Here is a 19,826-nt window from a genome sequence, read left to right as displayed (position 1 = left end):
TTTGGGGCAGGTGGCTGGACGAGATGGCTCAGCTTCCCGAGGATTTGGCCCCCGCCCGGAAGGAAATGACCCTAGCATCCTAGGACCGATGCTACGCGTCCTCCGCAAAGTCCAGAAGCTCACGCTCCAGAACCTAGAAGGGCGAGCCAAGCGAGGGGAGGAACTCCGCAGGGGGCGTGGTCGGGAGGCGGGGCCTGGATTTCCCGGTTCCGCAGAGGCAGGCTGCGTGCTTGCGCAGCACGTACGAGCGGGGGTGGGGCAGGCAGCCGGGCGGGCGGCGGAGGCTCGGGGCCTGGTCCCGCCGGCACCATGGCCAAGACCGTGGCCTATTTCTACGACCCTGACGTGGGCAACTTCCACTACGGTGAGGGAACAAGGTGGTACGCGAGGGGTTTCGGGACGCGGAAGTTACGAGGCGGGGGGACTACAACTCCAGCGAAGGGTACTGACGAACTCTTTTCCCACCCCCAGGGGCAGGGCACCCTATGAAGCCCCATCGCTTGGCATTGACCCATAGTCTGGTCCTGCACTACGGTCTCTATAAGAAGATGATCGTGAGTCCCAACATCGCTGTTGGGTTTTGAGGGTGGGGGCGAGCTGGGCGGCCCTAGGATAGGTGGGCTGCACTGAAAGCACGGGGTGCGACCTACCCTTGGGATGGGGCGGAGGCTGGATTTCAGGAGTCAGGAACACCCACCTTGTGCGTAGTGTTGGTGGGTGGATCCACCGACTTAATGGGAGTTACTTCTTCATCTTAGATCACTAACCTTTGGCCTCAAGTGGACCAACCTCTGGCCTATGGTTAGGGTGGAGTGGGGCTGGTTTAAAGGCAGATGTTTTCCTTTTCAGCATCTTAGGGTGTGGGCAGGGCTGTGGCTTCAAGAAAGAGAGAGGGGGCTGGATCACCGTATCTGGATGTGAAGTGTTCCCACCGGTTCCCACCCCTTCTCCGCAACCTCTCTGTGCCTCTAAGGAGCTAGAGCTCCAGGGAGGACTCCGCAGGCCTGTGCGCAAATACCTATGTGTGTGTGAAAGAGAAGAGATGTCGTGGGTATTTCCTTATGAACTTAGAATACCCCCACACAGTTCTACTTAATTGCTCCCATCTCCCAGATATGCTGATGGAGACAGATAATCCCCAGCTTGGATTTTAAAGTTGTGATAGGCGATTATAGCAGTTAAGTTTAGCTCTCTTGGGTCACAAGGGGAATTGGACAACAGTATGAATGAGTGTTGCCCACTGTTTGTGCTGAGGCACAGAAAAGTGAAATGGTTATAGAAAAGACTGAGGTGATGTTAGTGCATGATTCTATGAATCCTTTGAAATTGTTTGCTGGTATGTACCTGTGTGCATTTTCTGGAGAGAGAAACTTTTTGTTTTAGCCTAGTTTCTAAAGAACTGTGTGAACCCCTCAAAAGATAATAAATCTCTGGCTTAGCACCTTGGCACTTTGGTTTTTAATTAGAAGGTTGTCACAAATCCTGTATTATTTAACTCCAAAATTAAAAACTCCAAGGAGAGAAAGGATGGCATCAGAGCCAAGGGGAGGAGATGAGTATGGAAAGAATCAAAACTAGGAGGTCCAAGGAAAAGTGCAATGGATCAGGGCTCAAGGTTGAGAAGGTGGGAAAGATTGGGCTGGAAGTGGGAAGAAGGCAAACCCACTGGTCTTTAGAAGGTTTGATCATAGTACCCCACCTGGCTAATCAGAGCCTCTCATCTTTACTGATGTTTGTTTCATATAATAGCAAGGATTGCAGCAGTGATAGGACCACTGCTGTGTGTGCTTTTGGACACTCCGCGGGGCTGGGGTCAGTGTGGGCAGTCTCAGCCCAATGAATGGGACTGACCTTGCCTCCGTTCACCTTGTTTTCCATCCCGAGGTCTTCAAGCCGTACCAGGCCTCCCAGCATGACATGTGCCGCTTTCACTCTGAGGACTACATCGACTTCTTGCAGAGAGTCAGCCCCACCAATATGCAAGGCTTCACCAAGAGCCTTAATGCCTTCAACGTGGGCGATGACTGGTGAGGGGAGGCCTGGGGTTTTTAATGCCAGCCATTTCAAGGAGAATGCTTGAATGAGGTCTCCTGGCAACAGTGGGAACATATGAAAGGGGTCCTATTTGTCAGTGACTCATCATTTACTCATTTGGTTTTTTTCAACAAATATTTATTGGTTGTTTGCCCTAGGCCAGGCCCTGTGCTAAGTCCTGTGAAGGAGAGGTACATGGCCAACTGTGAGAGTGTATACTTGGGAGAATTGCCTGTCATGGGTATGGGGTTGTCAGTGGAGGCTTTCTAGGGGAAGTAACGGAGGTTAAGGAGATCTGAAGAAAGAATAGGAAGTAATTAGGTGAAAGGTGGTTGGGAGGACACAAGTTGAGGCAGGAATGTCATTGGGTATCAGGGACAATCTGTGCTGAGGGTTTGTGCAAGTGTGGTATGCCACTCATTTGAGAAACAAAAAAGGTCAACCACATTTTATGAAGGAAAGAGTGATTGGAATCAAGGCTAAAGAGATGCTTAGAACCTTTAAATGGTAAATAGCCCTATTATTAATTGAGGCTCTTACCCTTAGAGTAGACAGAAATTATCAAAGTGTTTTAAAAGTAAGAGAGTGATTTACCCTGAGAGAGGTTTACATTGAGCTTTTCATACAAAGAAGACTCAGAGTTAGGTCCTTTGGGGAAGGGAGTAGATTACAAAGATAAGCCATGATCCTTGCTTGCATTCTTGTATATATTCATGAAAATGTAATAGTCGTAACAGTTACCATTACTCAATTTATTTTAAACTTTTTATTAGGAAAATTTCAAACATTTCGAAAGAATAGTACTGTAAACTCCCCTATATCCATCACCATCTGCAACACTTATAAACAAATGACCAATCTTACTTCATCTGCATTGCAGATCATTTTAAAGCAAACCTAACATTTTTGAAACGACATGTAAATACTTTATTGTGTATCTCCAAATGATACTCTTAAAAAAGAACTGTACATGCTTGAGTGTATGGGTGGCTCAGTCAGTTGAGCGTCCAACTCTTGTTATTCGCTCAGGTCATGATCCCAGGGTCTTGGGATCAAGCCCCATGCCGGGCTCCTCACTGAGCATGGAGGCTGCTTAAGATTCTCTCTCTGCCTCAACTCCTGCTGTCTCTCCCTAACTCTAAAAATTAAAAACAAAAGAGAACAACCCCCCCCCATACACATTGTGATTATCACTCCTAAAAAATTAGCAGTAATTCCTCAATATCATCATATATGCAGTCAGTATTCAGATTTCTCCAACTGTCTCCTAAATTTTTCTTTCTTGCAGTTGATTGTATTTGGTTGATAACATTTCTTAAGACTTTTAATCTGTAGTGTTTCCTTCTCTACTTTGAATTTATTTCTTGAGGAAACCAGGCTGTTGATCTGTAGTTTCCTACAACATCTACTGTTTATTGAGTGCTTACTCTGCTATGCTCAGGTTTGCTGGTACATCCACTTAATTCTCACGTCAACAGTGAGATGTTGTAGTCCTTTTAAGTTAGGCATAAGGATACCAAAATTTGAGGAGATTTATGTAACTAGCTCGACTCACAAAACTGGTCAGTGAAAGTGGCAGGATTCAGATCCAAAGCCCAGATTTTCAAACACTTCAGTGTTCCCCGAAAGGTGTTGCCAGTGGAAGCACTCTGGGCTGGAAGATGGAAACCAAGTCCTTAGGCTGCCATTGACCACCTTCCCAGACTTACCCTCATGTCCCTGCTTGCATTGGATTCCTTTCTGGAATGCCCTTTGCTCCTCTTTCAACCTCTCCAAGGCCTTCCTGGTCTTCACACCACCATGAAGTTTCATACCATGAAGACTTTCTTGACCACACGAGGCACACACTGCCCTCGTCTTCTGGTGTTTGATCGCATGCTGTCCTGGGAGCTTCCTTGGTATTTTTTTTTACTGCTGCTGCTGTTGGTTCTGAGCTAACTTTACAGGTGTCAGAATGCAGTCACCCTCAGGCCACAGCTGGGGCTCTGTAACTGCTCTCTGTGCAGTTAGGGAATACTACCTACCACTGGGCCCTTTGCACTGCCTCGGTTGTGCTGTCAAACTTAAGCTACACTCACACCTATGTGTGTATTTCAGATGAGAATCAGGGATTTTCCCTTTTAATTAATTGGGAATTAATTAATTAATTTTGATGGCTTTCAAATTAATGTACTATAAAAAACCCAATTATACTGCAAAGCTTTTAATGGAAAAAAAAAAAAAAAACAGTCCCAGATCTATCCCTCCCACCCAAAAAATCCCTCTCCCCAGTGGCAGCCACTTTCAGGTCCTTAGCTATTTCTTCTGATATTTACCTTTGGATTTCAAAGCACTGATATTAATCTACTACTGTTCCTAATAATCTCTAATACTTAAGTAATGCCCTCTTTGTGTCAGGGCATTTTGTGTACTATCCTAAATGCTTCACAGGCATTAGCTCATTTAATCTCATCAATCTCTGTGAACCAGGGTCTGCTATTGTCTCCTTTTTACAGATGAGGACACTTAGGCACAGAAACTTTATTTATTTAAATTTAATTAATAATTAATTAGTTTAGAGAGGAAAGAGCCAGAGCCTACATGCGTGGGGGAGGGGCAGAAATTGAGGGAGACAGAGAGTGTGAGATCATGAACCTGAACTGAAATGAAATTTGGGTACTTAATGGACTGAGCCACCCAGGCGCCTTAGGCCCAGAAACTTTAAACAGCTTGTCCAATGTGATCATTACCAAGTGTTGAAGAGTCAAAGTTTGAACCTAGGTAATCTGGCTCCAGAATTTGTCTCTTAAATCGTGCTACCATATTATACTGCCTGTTGTAATGTGCTTGTATTGCTATTTTTTCACCTTACAACTTAAAGTGTTTTCTATTAAGCTCTTAGTATGGGAAATGAGCATTTAGTCTCCTCATACCATCACCCTGGCTTCCCCTTCCCTTCCACCTTCACAATATATCACTATTTTTATTAAATGAGTATTCTCTGTTTACATCGTTATAACTTTGAAAAATTCACTTACTAGAGAGCCAGATAGTATAGTATGATTTAATTTTTCTATTTGTACACCTTTTTGTTTTTCCAGGAGTCGATTATCACATTGTTTTTTCATTTGCTTAGTTTTCTAGGTATCAATTGTTAATTCTTCCCAGAACCTTTGAGAAATTATAAAACTCCCTACACCTCTTTTTTTTGTAGTCAAATGTATCAGCTGAACGATTATTTTTTGAGAACTAAAACTAGGGAGGGGTCTTTTAATCCTTTCCTTTTTTATAAGTCAAGTTTATGAAGGTAAATTTGCATACAGTAAAATTAACCCTTTTTAAAAATTTTTTATTTATTTTGGGTAGAGTAGGGGAGGGGCAGATAGAGAGAATCCCAGGCAGTCTCTGTGCTGTCAGCATAGAGCCTGATGTGGGGCTTGGTCTCCCAAATTGTGAGATCATGACCTGAGCAGAAATCAAGAGGCAGATGCTTAACTGACTGAGCCACCCATGTGCCCCTAAAACTCACCCTTTTTAGGCTTGTAATTCTGAGAGTTTTAACAGTGTGTATCAAAGTATAGATTATTTCTATTATTCCACAAAGGGCTCTTATACTCTGACAGTCAGTCTCTTCTTTCCAGCTTAGCTCCAGGTAACTACTGATCTGAGGTCTGTCCCTATATTTTGCCTTTTCCAGAGTGTTATATAAATGGAGCCATATAATATATAATGTTTTGTATCTGGTTTTAAGCCTCTCCTTTTTATAAAAAAAAGAAGGTAATAATTATAATTAACATCAACTTCTGGAGTACTAGGTACCACACGCTTTGTTAAAGACTTTCTATAGTTTATCCTTATTACTTTCTGTGGGTTATCCTTATCCTCAAACTGTATATGGGAATACAGTTTTTTCTTAAAAATGTGTGATTCTAAAGAATATTATTGAACATTGTGTTAAAATCTGATATGCATAAAAGAATCTTTTAAGAATAACAAAGTTTATGTTCTCTCTTAATTTATTTCCTTTTTGGTGTGTTTGTTGCTTAAGTACCTAGAAGCTGCCTACTTTTCTCCCCAGCCAGGATGCAAACTCCCTGACAGAGTTAAATGTTTTTTTACTTCCATCCAGTGACTTGCACAGGGCTTGGTACATGGTTTGGTCCAAAATATTCGTTGAATAAATTTGCACATAACCTGGGTGCATAGGGTGTGGGGAGAAGGTTATTAAAGAATGGAGGTTGGAGGGGTTTGGAATTAGGGGAGAGGTGTAGGAAGGACCTGGTTGGAAATAAAGAGCTCTGACTTGCTTCTCTTCCCTGCAGCCCAGTGTTTCCCGGGCTCTTTGAGTTCTGTTCCCGTTACACAGGCGCATCTCTGCAAGGAGCAACCCAGCTGAACAACAAGGTGACCATGGCCCTGAGTCCTGTTCTCCCTTTCCTATGGGTCCTTTCACTCAAGGCCTTAACCCTGAGCCTGAGCTTCCAGCTTTGGGGATGGACAAGGAGGACTGTGAGTTGGGTGTTTGTCTTTCAGATCTGTGATATTGCCATTAACTGGGCTGGTGGTCTGCACCATGCCAAGAAATTTGAGGTGAGTGAGGAGATGATGGGGGAGACAATGACTGCCCTAGGTAGGTGGTCAGGATGACAGTAGGGGGCAGCTGGGTAGAGGAGTCGTTCCTCTCTTTGTAAGACCACTGTCTCACTATAGGCCTCTGGCTTCTGCTATGTCAATGACATTGTGATTGGCATCCTGGAGCTGCTCAAGTAAGTAGCCTGGGAGGAGTTGGAGGGACTTGTGAGACCTGTGGGTGAGGAGGTCTCTCAGATGGCACTGGCCCTGACCCCAGCCTCCACCCCCATAATAGCTTCTCCACAGTTCATAATGGTTTGCTCAGACTATGTCCTCTGTGTGTTGCTGGAAACTCCCTGCTGCCTGCTCACATTTCAGTCTTCTCTGCACATCCCTCTCCTGTCCCTGCCTCCAGGCTGGAGCCCCAGGGTTGCCCTTAGGGATGGCATTAGGTTTCAGTGGATTTGGGCTGAAGCAGACTCTTCCTAATTCCAGACCTTGTTTTGGGAGGAGTGGGTTGGATGGTTTTCTTGCTGGAGTTCCATTCTACCTCAGACCCTGGCTTGGCCGTCATCCCAGGTACCACCCTCGGGTGCTCTACATTGATATTGACATCCACCACGGTGATGGAGTTCAGGAAGCCTTCTACCTCACTGACCGGGTCATGACAGTCTCCTTCCACAAATATGGAAACTACTTCTTTCCTGGCACAGGTATGGGAATAGGGATGACCGTCCCCTTTGCTCCTTCAGCTCTTCACTGTGATGGCCTCCTGCTCAACCTTCAGGTCTCGGCTCAGGTGGCCTCTCCTCAGAGAAGTCTCTCCTGACCACCACAGTTAAAAGTAATCCCTCCTTCCCCGTTACTCTGTCACATCCTTGTGCTTGCTTCTCTTAGAGCGCTCACTGCTATTTGTATTTATTGCAGTGTTTTGTTTTGTTTACTGTGTCCCTCCTCATCATGCCCACCTGCCAAGAATATAAGCTTGGTGGGATTTCATTCATTTTTTAGTTCTTTTTACTACTAGATCCCCTGTGCCTAGTACACAGGTTGGCTCATAGTAGGCCCACAAATATTATTTGTTGAATGAATGCAAGCCACGAGAGGTGGGGTGGCTCTAGGGAGTATGTGGTGGAGGGACATAGATGTAGTGAGAGGCCCTCAGGGTACGGGTTGGGATTGAAGCAGCTGGGTTGTGAGTGCCCTCTGTGGATGGCTCCCACCCCCTACTCTCCACTTCCCTATAGGTGACATGTATGAAGTTGGAGCAGAGAGTGGCCGCTACTACTGTCTAAATGTGCCCTTGCGGGATGGCATTGATGACCAGAGTAAGTATTGAAGTCTTTTCCCTGCACGTTAGACCTCTTCTTTCTCTCCTTGAATTAACCTCTTCTGCCTGGTATTGTCTGCTATTGGGCCAGGTGTCCTTAAGGATGAATGGCCTTCAGAGGGACCATGAACCCCCGGAAATTGTATGCAACATGTTATGTGTAGGTGCATTTTTTTTGGGAAAAGGGTCATTAGCTTTCATCAGTCACTCAAAGGGGTCTGGGACCCCATTCAGAAGTTCAGAACCAGTGATTTGGTTCTTTGAGTTGCCCCTTTTCCTGGGCTACATGCTCTCTCAACCCCCTTTTTCCTTTTGTTCCCTGTCTCCCCATCCCCTTGGGGTGCCAGGTGCCCATCTTTGGCCCTCTCCCAGGTTACAAGCACCTTTTCCAGCCGGTTATCAACCAGGTAGTGGACTTCTACCAACCCACGTGCATTGTGCTCCAGGTAATACTGTCAGTGCCTCCTCAAGAGGGCTCTGCCTGGGCTTAGGGGAAGAAAGCAGGGAGGAGGAGAGCCCCAGTGTTGGTCAGGGAAAGGAAGTGAAGGACATCTGGGACGTTCTGATCGGTTATCTCACTGCAGCTGCCTGGGGTTTTGCTTTTTGCAGTGTGGAGCTGACTCTCTGGGCTGTGATCGTCTAGGCTGCTTCAACCTCAGCATTCGAGGGCATGGGTGAGATTTGCCTTCCTTCCCTGCCCCCAGGTTTTCAAGTGGCTTTGGGCCTTGATACACAAAGTGGGGGTAGGTGGCAAATGGGCCATAGGAAGAATAGGGAGAGTCACTCCTATGCAGTGAGAAAGGCCCATGCAGAGGCACTGAGACAGGGAAGAGCTGGTGTAGCAGAGGAGATGAAGTCACAACAGTGAGGCAAGAACACAGGGAGCAAGCTGGAGGTGGTTTGGCTTGAGGCCTGCGAAGGCAGCCGTGGCAAGGTTGTACAGAGCCCTTACCTCATGGTAAGGAGTCTGGATTATATTTCAGATATGATGGGAAACTGCTGGAAGATTTTAAACAGGGAAGTGACATGATCCAACTCAGGTTTGAAAGTGACTGCTCTGGGGCACCTGGTGGCTCAGTCGGTTAAGCGTCCGACTTCGGCTCAGGTCATGATCTCACGGTTCGTGAGTTCGAGCCCTCTGTCTGGCTCTGTGCTGACAGCTCAGAGCCTGGAGTCTACTTTGGATTCTGTGTCTCCCTCTCTCTCTCTGCCCCTCCCCAACTAGCACGCTGTCTCTGTCTCTCTCAAAAATAAATAAACATAGAAAAAATTAAAAAAATAAAAAGAGAAAGCGACGGCTCTGACTGCTGAATGCAGGAAGGATTGGGGTGGGGGTTGGGGACAGGAGTGGAGGTGGGAAGACCAGCTAGGAAGCCATTGGTGTCGTCCAGGCAGCAGATGCAGTGCCTGGGTTTAGGTGGAGAAGGTGACCAATGAGACGTACATGATTGGAGTTCTATTTTGGAGGCTAGAACTGACAGCACTTATTGGTGCATTAATGAGAATAGCTGATTAACAGGTAGGGTGTCAGGGTGGGTGTTGAGCAGGATGGAGGTGGGAGTGCACTTTCTTTTTTAAATTTTTATTGAGATACAATATGTATGCAATACAGTACACATATCTCAAGAGTATAAGTCAATGAATTTCATTACCTAGATCAAGATATGGAACCTTTTCAGGGCGCTGGGGTGGCTCAGTCAGTTAAGTGTCCTGCTTCGGCTTAGGTCATGATCTCACAGTCCGTGAGTTTGAGCCCTGCGTTGGGCTCTGTGCTGACGGCTGAGTCTGCAGCCTGCCTTGGATTCTGTGTCTTCCTCTCTCTCTGCCCCTCCGCCACTCATGCTCTGTCTCTCTCTGTCTCTCAAAAATGAATAAATGTTAAAAAAAAAAAATTAAAGAAAAAAGATATGGAATCTTTTCTAGTTCCCTTGTGCTCCTTCCAGGCAGTAGCTAGAGATGTACACGTTGAGTTTTTGAGAACTTCCTCCAGCCATTCCCCTGGTTCCTTTTAACAGGGAATGCGTCGAATATGTCAAGAGCTTCAATATCCCTCTTCTGGTGCTAGGTGGTGGTGGCTATACTGTCCGAAATGTTGCCCGCTGCTGGTGAGCATGCTCCCTGATTTTCTTCCTCCCCCTTGTCCACTGTGAGTTGGGGGCTCCCTGAGAGATGGCCAGGTGGGCCCTTCAGCCCACTTGCTCAGCTGAGCCCCCTCTGCTGTTTGGTTTCAGGACATATGAAACATCGCTGCTGGTAGAAGAGGCCATTAGTGAGGAGCTTCCCTATAGTGGTAAGGACCACCCCATGATACCCCATAGCAGGAAGCCATTCTCAGAAGACCCCTGAATAGCCCGGTTTGAAGGCAGATCAGAATTTTTTTCTTATTATTATTACAGGTTGGAAATTTGACACTCTAGGAGCTCTGCAGACTGAACTCCTAAGCAGAGAAAAGATTGGACAGCTCTTTTGCAGGGGGTTTGGATGGGAAGGAGATAGGTTGGGAAGTCTCAGGACCTGCCTGTCTCTGTCTAAGCCATGCCTTCTCTCCTGATCTCCCTTTCCCTGCTTAGAATACTTCGAGTACTTTGCCCCGGACTTCACACTCCATCCAGATGTCAGCACCCGCATCGAGAATCAGAACTCACGCCAGGTCAGCAGCTTGGAGAAACTGAACACAAGGGTATGGGGAGCCTAGGAGAGGTCCGGGATGAAATCAGAGAAACCAGAGAAGAGAGGAAAGTTCTTAGTTGTCACTATAACTCTTATCAGCTAGGAGACAGCCTGGGTTCAAGTAGAGGCAATTGGGTTCGGGAGGAGGGACATGTATCAGGTGGGTGCTTGAACTAGGATTCAGAAAGGGATTAGAACTAGGATGGTATGGGTGAAAGGTAGCTAGAAGTGTGGGTGCTCTGGGAATCACTCACTCTCTATTCCAAATCCCAAATCAGTACCTGGACCAGATCCGCCAGACAATCTTTGAAAACTTGAAGATGCTGAACCATGCACCTAGCGTCCAGATTCATGATGTGCCTGCAGACCTTCTGACCTATGACAGGACTGACGAGGCTGATGCAGAGGAGAGGGGTCCTGAAGAGAACTATAGCAGGTCTGGGGCAGTGACTTGACAGCCGGGGCTTCCAACAGGCATATGGGGGAAATTAAGAGGGAAAAAGTAAATTGGAAGGCATTAGCTTGATTGCTTCTGGCTTAGCTCCTTTAGTACTTACTTTTTGGTCTGTTGCAATTCCACACTCTTGGTGTGTGTGTATGTGTGTGGGTATGCCACAAATAAGTAATTTATTGTCAAAATTTTAAACAACACCAAAATATGTTAAGCTTGCATTCACACAGTCCCAGACCAGTTTGACAAGTAACCACTGTTAATAGTTTGATTTCTATTTTTTCAGATAGATCTTTTTCAATAGATTATAAGTATACTATTCAACATACATGTATGAACACAAACACCTACACACTCATTCTCAGAGTTTGTGCATCTTTTGTTTTTAAATGTAAGTTGGATTATTCCATACAAGTTGCTCTACAATTTACACCTTTTTTTTTTTTAACAAAACAGCATATCTTTCCATGTGATTATGTATCGATCTGCTTCATTATTTTATTAGCTGTATAACATTGCATTGTGTGGGTGTAGCGTAATCTAAGTACCACTGATGGCATTTACATTATTTCCCTTTTTTTTTTTTTTTACCATCACAAAGAATATGGTGATGCACCCCCTTATACAAATATAGGTCTTTGTATGCTTGTTTCAGTAGGCTGTGTGCACTAAAACTTTTTATATTTGTTGCCAAATTGCCCTCCAAAAAAATCTATAACAGTTTATAATATTCCCAGCATTTTACATGCTTCTTCCGGGTTCAGAGCTCTACAGGTCATTTCTTATATACTCTCTAAGACACTTTGATATCTTTCCTCTGTTCATTTTTTTCAGGTGTGGTAATTATATTATGTCTTTTTTTAAGTCTTTATCTTTCTGAGATACATATTAAAATATTTACATGTGCATTAAGTTAGGGAAAAAAAGAGATTAGAGCTTTTAAAAAATTTTTTAAATCCCAGAATAGGTTTTTCTGAAAAATGAAGGGAAAAGACAGCAGAAACAAGAAGTGTAGAAACAGATGCACTTAATGGAGAACAGATATCCTTACTTGACTGAGGGATAACCACAGCTGGTTACCTGCACCTCCCACGCAGTGTTAGAGGTTCGAGCTGGCTCTGAGTGTGATGACCTTCTCAGTCCCTTCCAGAATCTGCTTCTCTTAGAGGTCAGCTTTCAGATTTCTCCTTTAGATCTGGGCTTTACTGCTTGGACCTTTGGAACCACTCTACTCCTCCTCCATGAACACCCTCTTCTTCCCACTCCTGGTTGGGAAGGTATCAGAACCTCTGGCCTAAGGATTCCTTTTGAATGCATCGCCTCCTTGTCAACTTCTCCAGGTCTCTGAAGCTTGACTTCTAGAATTGATTTTCTTAGAAACGTGCTTTGAAGTTTCTCCTTTTGGCAAAGTTTGGCTTTTTCATCTCTGGTTCTAGGCTGGTGTCTGGGCCTAGTCTCTGTATAATACTACCCCCTCTCAACAGCCAGCAGAAGCCTCAGGCCTCTTCCTGCCCTAAGCCCTACCTCACTGTGAGACCACTCACCGAGTTCCTGTTCTTTGATGCCTATAGTTCCAGCTTGCATAGCACTTGCAGAATTGTAATAGTGACTACTTTTTGTGGATTTGCTAAGCATCAGACTCAATCCTAAGTGCTTTATATTAAAACATATGTATCTTCATGTCATCGTTCTACTGTCATCAGACAACCCTAAAAGGTTATCCTCAAATTACCAGAGGAGGAATCTGAGGCTCACAGAGGTTAAGTAATTTGCCAAAGGTCCTACAGCTAGTTAAATATCAGGACCGAGAGTCAAGCCTGAGTCTCTGACCCCACATCTTTAACTCTTAGGCACTCAGAGGTAACTGAGACATTGTTTACCAGGCAGATAGGGCTTTCCCTGACTCTGTTCTCCAGCTTCTCTTTGACGACTTTCTCCCTTCTTGCTCAGTTATCAGTGTGGGCAAGGTAATTCAGTTTTCAGTTACTCATATTCTCTCAGAGAGTAGTTTTCCAAAAAGAAAGAAACTGGTATTGAGTACTTACTGGGCACTGAGTTGCTTTCACATCCCTTTCATCACTCTCCTTTCCATTGCTCTTAGAACAAAGCCCCATTCTTTGACTAGGGCTTTAGAAAGCCCTGTGTGCTGGTGTTTGCCTATGTCCATGGTCTTGTCTGTAACTACTCTCCTCCCTGCACACTGCTCCCACCTATCCTGGCCTCCGTGCTCCTACTGGAATACATCAGTCACCCTCCACCTGATAACACTGTACTTGGTTTTCTTGCAGCTTAAAATGGGCTTCCACAGATATTTGTCTGGCTAGCTCCTTCTCTGATTTGAAGTCTTACCTTAGAACAGCTGTCTGTAATAATTCTTCCTGAAGTTTACCCTTTTTCCCCCCTTCACTCTCATTCAGATCCCTTTATTTCTTTTTTTTTTTTTTTTTCAGAGCACTTTCCACCATGGTAAATTATCATCTTTATTTACTTACTTTGTTAGTTACTGTCAGTCTTGTTTATTTGGTAAGTGTTTTGAGGATAGGCAGAAATTTTACTGAACTTATTGTCTATTTTATCGCTGTGGCTTATGATGGTGGCTGGCATAGAGTAGTCCCTCAGTAAATGTATATTGACTACAAGAATGGATGGAATGGATCGCTACCAGTCTCTGCCAACAGGAGAGGAGTAGTTCCTTGACAAAAGGGGCCTAAGACGTAGCTCCAGAGAGGGTGCCTGTGTGGGGGAAGATGAGAATTTGGGGAATAGGACCCTGACCTCTCTCCCTTGCTTTGCAGGCCAGAGGCACCCAATGAGTTCTATGATGGAGACCATGACAATGACAAGGAAAGCGACGTGGAGATTTAAGAGCAGCTGGGCTTGCTCTATCCCAAGGAATTCCTTTTTACCTCTTGTTTGGGCAGGAGGGAAAAGATGTGGCGCCCACAGCCCTGGACGGTCACTTTCAGGGCTTTACCAGTGCTGGAGGAGGGTTTGGAGACCACACCTGGTTTTTGAACCAACTATCCCCTTTACTGTATTTCCCAAGGCCTGACAATGGTACTTATTAGGGATTGGATGGGGACAAGGATAACTTCCCCTAGGACATCTTGGGCAATGGGCCCTAGATGCTGTTCCCAGCTACTTTGGCCCCCTTATTCCTTTCCTGCTTCCCTCCAACCCAGAGACTTACAGGGATGAAGATGTTAGATGGGAGTAAAGTTGCCTCTGACTTTCTCCTTTCTTGGTTTCCCTTACAGCAAGCCTTGTTTTCAGTCCAGGTGAAGAGTGAGGGATTTTAGGGGTTTCTGGCTCTCTAACATCTTAACCCCAGATGATGGGAAATATGGTTTTGAGTCCGGGGAGGATGTAAAAATGTCTCTTTCTAACTTTTGGCTTTATGTCCATTTTACCACTGTTTTTATCCAATAAACCAAGTTGGTATTTTTTGTACCTTTTGCCTTCCTGGGAATATTCTTAATTCTTGCTAGCTGCCTATGTATGAAAGGAGAAGAAATGGGGGTCATGATGTATATAATAAAAATCATAGTTAACATTCATTCAACACTTATCTTAGGCCCTGTGTATGAATTCTACGTGGATTATGTTACTCATATATAGGGAGTTCTTAGAGCATTCTGGTTAAGAGTTAGACAAACCTGAGCAATTACTAGCTTAAGAGAGGGAGTAGAAGATGACTTGATGTTTTGGAACCTGTATGTTTGGAATGGTAATGCTAGTTGGTGAAGATACACTGAGATAAAACGTCAAGTGCTTAGCATGGTGCCTGACAAGTGGTTGCTCATTATCTTAACTGTCTTGGTGAAGAATGATGCTAGATACTGTAGTAGCCACAAATGTGGACCCTTCCCTGACGTTCATAATCCAATAAAGAGTGAGGTAAATGGTATAGCAGATATAGACAGCGGTATGAGAAAGAAGAGTGATAGATGGATCATTCCTTCCATGCTTTGATCCTGTGTCAGTGCTCTAGCTTAGAAAATAATATCCCATGCCCTACACTGAGCACTGGGGTCTCAGAGTTCCCTCCATGAACATATATTTGAAATCTTTTGTCAGCTGTGGGTGAGATAATTCCATCCATATTTTGAGGGCCTACTGGGGGCCACATATTTTTTACAGAAGGAACAGATGTAGCTGGGAGAATGGATGAGATTACTGAGGGGGGAATGAAGCTGGATGAGCACAGAACACACTCTTGGAGAACACCTGCTCTTTTCACTCAGGTTTGGTTTTTGTCCATAGGATATCCTGGTCAAACATAGGACTTCCCAGACTAATCTGGATTTAAATTTTTTTTTTTTTTTTTATCACTTATGTGCCCTCGAGCAAGTCACTTTAACTCTCAGAAGTCCCAAATTTTCTATCTGTAAAATGGTGAGACTAATGGAGTCTGTCACATGGCAATGCCAGGATTCAGTGAGGAACAACACGGAGAGTTTTGCATAGTGTCTGGTTTAGAGTAAGTGCATGGTAAATGGTAACTATCATTCCTGAGTAGTTTTTAAGAATAAAAAACACCACTAGGAAATAGACCTGCGATTCAAAACTAGGTGATCTAACTCCAGTCTAGCACTTGCTCTGGACCACTCTCTGTTCCAGGCACGTAGCTTTCAATAAATACTGCCGCTTTCAAATTTTTTCATGTGCTCCACTGATGTTGCACACATAAAAAACTGTATTATCCTTGAAAGACCCGCACTGAATTTTCGGCCAAAATGACATCTCTTATTTGATTTTTTGTTTAGATAAGATCCTGGTCTAGGGTGTGAGAGGGTATAGGCTTTACAGCCACGTGGGCAGTGTGGGAGCGGGGAGGCCTGCGCCGCTCCGACCGCCAGGTGGCGCTATTCCCTGTCGAGGCCGCAGAGTTGCACCGCCCACTCACCACCATTCCCCCCCCCCCCCCCCCACGTGAGTCCGAATGGTTAGGTCCGCCAGGCAGGTAGCTTGCTTCCGCGCCTTCCCTCCACCCCCTCACTTCCCCCATTGGTAGGAGCTGCTGGTCCGGGCGGAAGTGGGGCAGGCGGGCGGGAGCGAGGCGTCGCCGTTGTATATTCATGAGGCGCGCGCAGCCCGGCATACTAATGAGGCGGGGCGCGGCGGCGGGCTGAGGAGGGAGCTGTTGGGCGGCGGCGGCCGGTCGGGAGCTGCCCGGCGGAGCTGCCCGGCGGGAGCGGCGTAGGCGCGGGGTCATCTGCCAGCGCGAACCTGGACATGGAGCCGCTCGGCGGGGGCCAGGGTCCCGGCCGCGGGACCCGGGACAAAAAGAAGGGCCGGAGCCCGGACGAACTGCCTGCGGCGGGCGGCGACGGCGGCAAATCCAAGAAATTTGTGAGTGTCCCTCCCACCCGGTTCCTTCAGCCTAGCCCGGTAACCGTCCTCCGGTCCCCGGTGACCCCCGCAGCCGACCCCAGGGCTGTACGCCCGTCTCTAGGGAGCCGCCCCCGCGCCTCTCTTCCTCCGTTTGCTCGGTCCTGGGCTCCGCAGCCGGACATCCTACCCTCCGGGACCTCGGGAATCCCCGGAGTCCCACCCGGCTCTTGCCCCGGCAGCCTCGGGGCTTCCTTCACCCCTTCAGCCCGTACGCTCTGCCCTCCGCCCCCATAGCCCGGCGGGTCTTAGCCCCATCTCTTCCTTCTTAGCCCCACTTCCTTTCTTCTTCCTCTGTTACCCGCACACGCCTTCTCTATCTTGTCCTCTGTGTTTTTCTGGGTCCATTATTTATTACTCTTCCACAACCCCCCCCCCCCCCCTTTTTTTTTTGTATCCTCTTATTTGCTTCTCTTAAAGGTCACTTCCTTCTCAAGATTGATCCCTTTCACCTGCTAACTTTCCTCCCTCCTCGCCCCGGCTCTGGGCCCTCAGCCCGGTGTCACCTGATAATCCTTCCCCTCTGGAATGTTACCTGACTTGGCTTCTACCTTCCCTGGACGTTTGTCCTTGTGATTGCAGGAATGGGTTCCTGCCCAGGTCCTATGGTCATTGGGCATGACGTTAATTTGTTTCCCAGTATTTCTCCATCCCGAGAACCTGCCTCTTTGCCCTGTTGCTTATCACTTTTCAGAGGGTTAGAACTTCTCTCATGATGATGCCTTTCTTGATTTAGGATGATAAACCTTCCTCATAGGGAGGAAGTTAGGCTGCAAGTCCAAGAAGTTTGAGTAATTGAATCGCTTTTTATGTTTCACATGAAAACCATCTCAATTCTTCTGCCACCTCCTGTGTGACAGGCTAGTGACATCCCTTTTCCTACCTGTACAAGAAAGAGTATAGCTGTCCTCAGGTGCCAGTGACTTCCAATCTGAGTTAGAAGGAATACTGATATTCATGTAACACTATCATATTTCATTACCTTTGCCCACATTAAATCTTGTTTACTCCTCTCTCCAGGGAGCTATTTGTTTGCTTTTCACTGTAAAAGCTTTGAAAGATATGGGACACTATCCAAGAGAGGGAAATAGTCTTGGATCTTAATAATTGTTTGCTAGTTGTAATTGTAGTTATTAGTCTTTTCTTCCAGGTGATTATGCCTCCACCACGGTATCTCTTTCTAGTAACCAAATGGATTCTGACTCTTTGCTCCTTTATCCCCAACCTTTAGTATTCTGATCCAAACCCACAAATTTGGGAAGAAAACTGATAAAATGATGGAAACAGGAAGAAAATGTTGCTTTGGGACCTAGAGGATTGAGATGTGGAGAGTACTAAGCAGAATTAAAATAGTGACTCATCTCTTCCTACCTATTTCTAGCAAGGCAGGTGCTTCTGGACTGTCCTTTCCAGTGACTTATGGGCTGTCAGTAACTGCCTTCTTTTTTTTTTTCTTTTTTTTTTAATTTATTTTTTTAATCTGGTGAACATCTGTTTTTCCAGAAATGTAGAATTAATGGTAGTGAGGACCCTCCCCCTCGTGATTAAAGAAACATTTCCTTATGTTTGTTTAGGATAGTAACTGACACTCTAGAGAGCTTTCCTTCTAAGAATTAAATTCTGGGGCTTATAATCCTTTTTTATTATAAACATATATATATCTGTTATTGTTGTTTTGCTCTTGTTTCCATGGGTACTGTTTGACCTTCCTCACCCACATTCAAGCTATTCCTGCTGATGTATTGAACTCTGTGGCTTGTAATGTTTTTCAGGTCCTTAAATAGAATTTTGTTTGTGCTTTTGTTTTACCTAATACCTGCGTGTTTCACAAGTGAAGCGAATTGAAGTTGAGATACCTGAGGAAACTTAACTTTTTTTTCACCTGTGTTTTGGAATGTCCATGGAGTCTTGTGTATGCTGGGTGGATTTGGCTCAGAGTTTTTGGTATTTGCTTTACAGAGGGTGGAGCTGAACCAAGTTCTCTTTTTCTTTCTGAGGTGTTGGTGTTAACTCTTAACCGGCTGAAATGTTTAAAAAAGAGAGAGAGAGAGAGAGAGAGAAATGTGTAGCCCTGGTAGTGAGTAGAATTGCATTCAGAGCTAGGGGATTGGAAAGTTTCCAGAAGAGTAGTGCTACTTAACCCCTTTCTTGCCAACTGTAACTTACCTCAAGGCATCAGAATATTCTCTCATTGTTCTTTTTATGAGAACTCTGTGACAGTGAGAGACCAGGAAGGGCATTGCAATCCACTTGTCTTTGTGTCTGTGTGTATATGTGGGTGCGTGGAGGGGGAAAAATTGCTGGTGTGCTTTTGTTACCCATGGCTTAGTTTTTTGAACTACAAGCTAAAAGAACTGTTTTGCCTGCTCCACCTTTGCTAGAGTGTGTGTTCTCTGGAATCCCATTAAGAATGTACTTTATAAGTCTCCCTTTCTCTCTGCCCCTCTCCCTGCTTGTGTGCTCTCTCTCTCCTTCAAAAATACATAAACATTAAAAAAATAATAATTTAAAAAAGGGCACCTGGTTGGCTCAGTCGGTTGGGCATCCAACTTCGGCTCAGATCCTGATCTCCCTGTCTGTGGGTTTGAGCCCCGTGTCAGGCTCTGTGCTGACAGCTCAGAGCCAGGAGCCTGCTTTGGATTCTGTGTCTCCCTTTCTCTCTGCCCCTCTCTCTGCTCATGCGCTCTCTCTCTCTCCTTCAAAAATAAACATTAAAAAAAAAAAAAAGAATGTACTTTATAAAACTCCACTGGTTTGGACTTAGTGTGCCTGAAGGTTATTTGTTTGCATTTGAGGAGTTTCTCATCTCTTTAAGCTGCTGCATACCTTTCCAGGCTTATGCAGGTTCTAAGTACAGATCAGGTGAATGGAAGGCAGAGCTTACATATTGGCAAAGATACTCTTACCTTCTGAGACATCTTGGGTGGAAAGCAGATGGAGTTGAAGTTTAAAAAGTGGTTGGGAATCACCTTTTAAAAACATTGGGTTGTTAGAGATGCTGATACTTGTGGCTGAAGCTGGGCTGCCTGGTATTTCCTGATTCTTGATGAATCTTTCTCCTCCTGGGCATATCCTTTCTCCAGCATTGTTGCAGTTCCTTGCAGAGGTCTTTAGGATGAAGGAAAATAAAAATTCAGAATGAACAGAATGTTTTCTGATTTTTCAGCAGTGATGAATTTGGGTGTCAAATAAACTGCTGGCTGAAATATGTGTAAAGGTAGTAATTACAACCAGGGTGTTGGAGGCTGCAGAGTATTCCTGCATTTTATAAACACCATGTTTTATACAATCAAGAAGTTGATGCATTCTAAGAAGGAATATTACTTCCTGATTCGGCTAGAGGCATAAGTCTGTAAAACATGAGTTTTAGCTTGGGATTAGAGAGAAGAGAAGATACAT

The 19,826-nt window shown here is 45.2% G+C and overlaps 2 protein-coding genes across 9 annotated transcripts in view; both read left to right on the top strand.

The window, feature by feature from the left end:
* The first annotated feature begins 88 nt into the window (after window positions 1-88).
* On the top strand, window positions 89-14,486 carry HDAC3 (histone deacetylase 3). 4 transcript variants are annotated; one of them, XM_045491745.1, is made up of 15 exons: window positions 89-377; window positions 472-554; window positions 1,885-2,027; window positions 6,336-6,417; window positions 6,547-6,603; window positions 6,724-6,779; window positions 7,165-7,298; window positions 7,833-7,913; window positions 8,288-8,361; window positions 8,525-8,589; window positions 9,931-10,020; window positions 10,147-10,205; window positions 10,486-10,565; window positions 10,864-11,021; window positions 13,832-14,486. In XM_045491745.1, the coding sequence occupies exons 1-15, from the start codon at window positions 89-91 to the stop codon at window positions 13,899-13,901; spliced, it is 1,521 nt and encodes a 506-aa protein (XP_045347701.1). In that variant the 3' UTR covers window positions 13,902-14,486. The 4 variants fall into 4 exon arrangements, with proteins under 4 accessions (XP_045347701.1, XP_045347693.1, XP_045347715.1 ...); XM_045491737.1 differs by having other exon boundaries at window positions 89-380; XM_045491759.1 differs by having other exon boundaries at window positions 202-364.
* Window positions 14,487-16,057: 1,571 nt separating this feature from the next.
* DIAPH1 (diaphanous related formin 1) overlaps window positions 16,058-19,826 on the top strand; it is a 104,234-nt gene continuing 100,465 nt past the window's right edge. For 2 of the 5 annotated variants that reach the window (XM_045491651.1, XM_045491676.1), the window contains exon 1: window positions 16,124-16,388. In XM_045491651.1, the coding sequence (XP_045347607.1) occupies window positions 16,272-16,388 (117 nt within the window). In that variant the 5' untranslated portion in view covers window positions 16,124-16,271. Of the gene's footprint in view, window positions 16,389-19,826 lie in introns of all 5 variants that reach the window. The other 3 variants (XM_045491668.1, XM_045491666.1, XM_045491662.1) reach the window with 2 other exon arrangements.

The sequence above is a fragment of the Leopardus geoffroyi genome, chromosome A1 (assembly GCF_018350155.1).
Source record: "Leopardus geoffroyi isolate Oge1 chromosome A1, O.geoffroyi_Oge1_pat1.0, whole genome shotgun sequence".
Taxonomy (NCBI): Eukaryota; Metazoa; Chordata; class Mammalia; order Carnivora; family Felidae; genus Leopardus; species Leopardus geoffroyi.
Note: the sequence above shows the minus strand (reverse complement) of the source record. Positions and strands in the feature narration are given on the sequence as shown.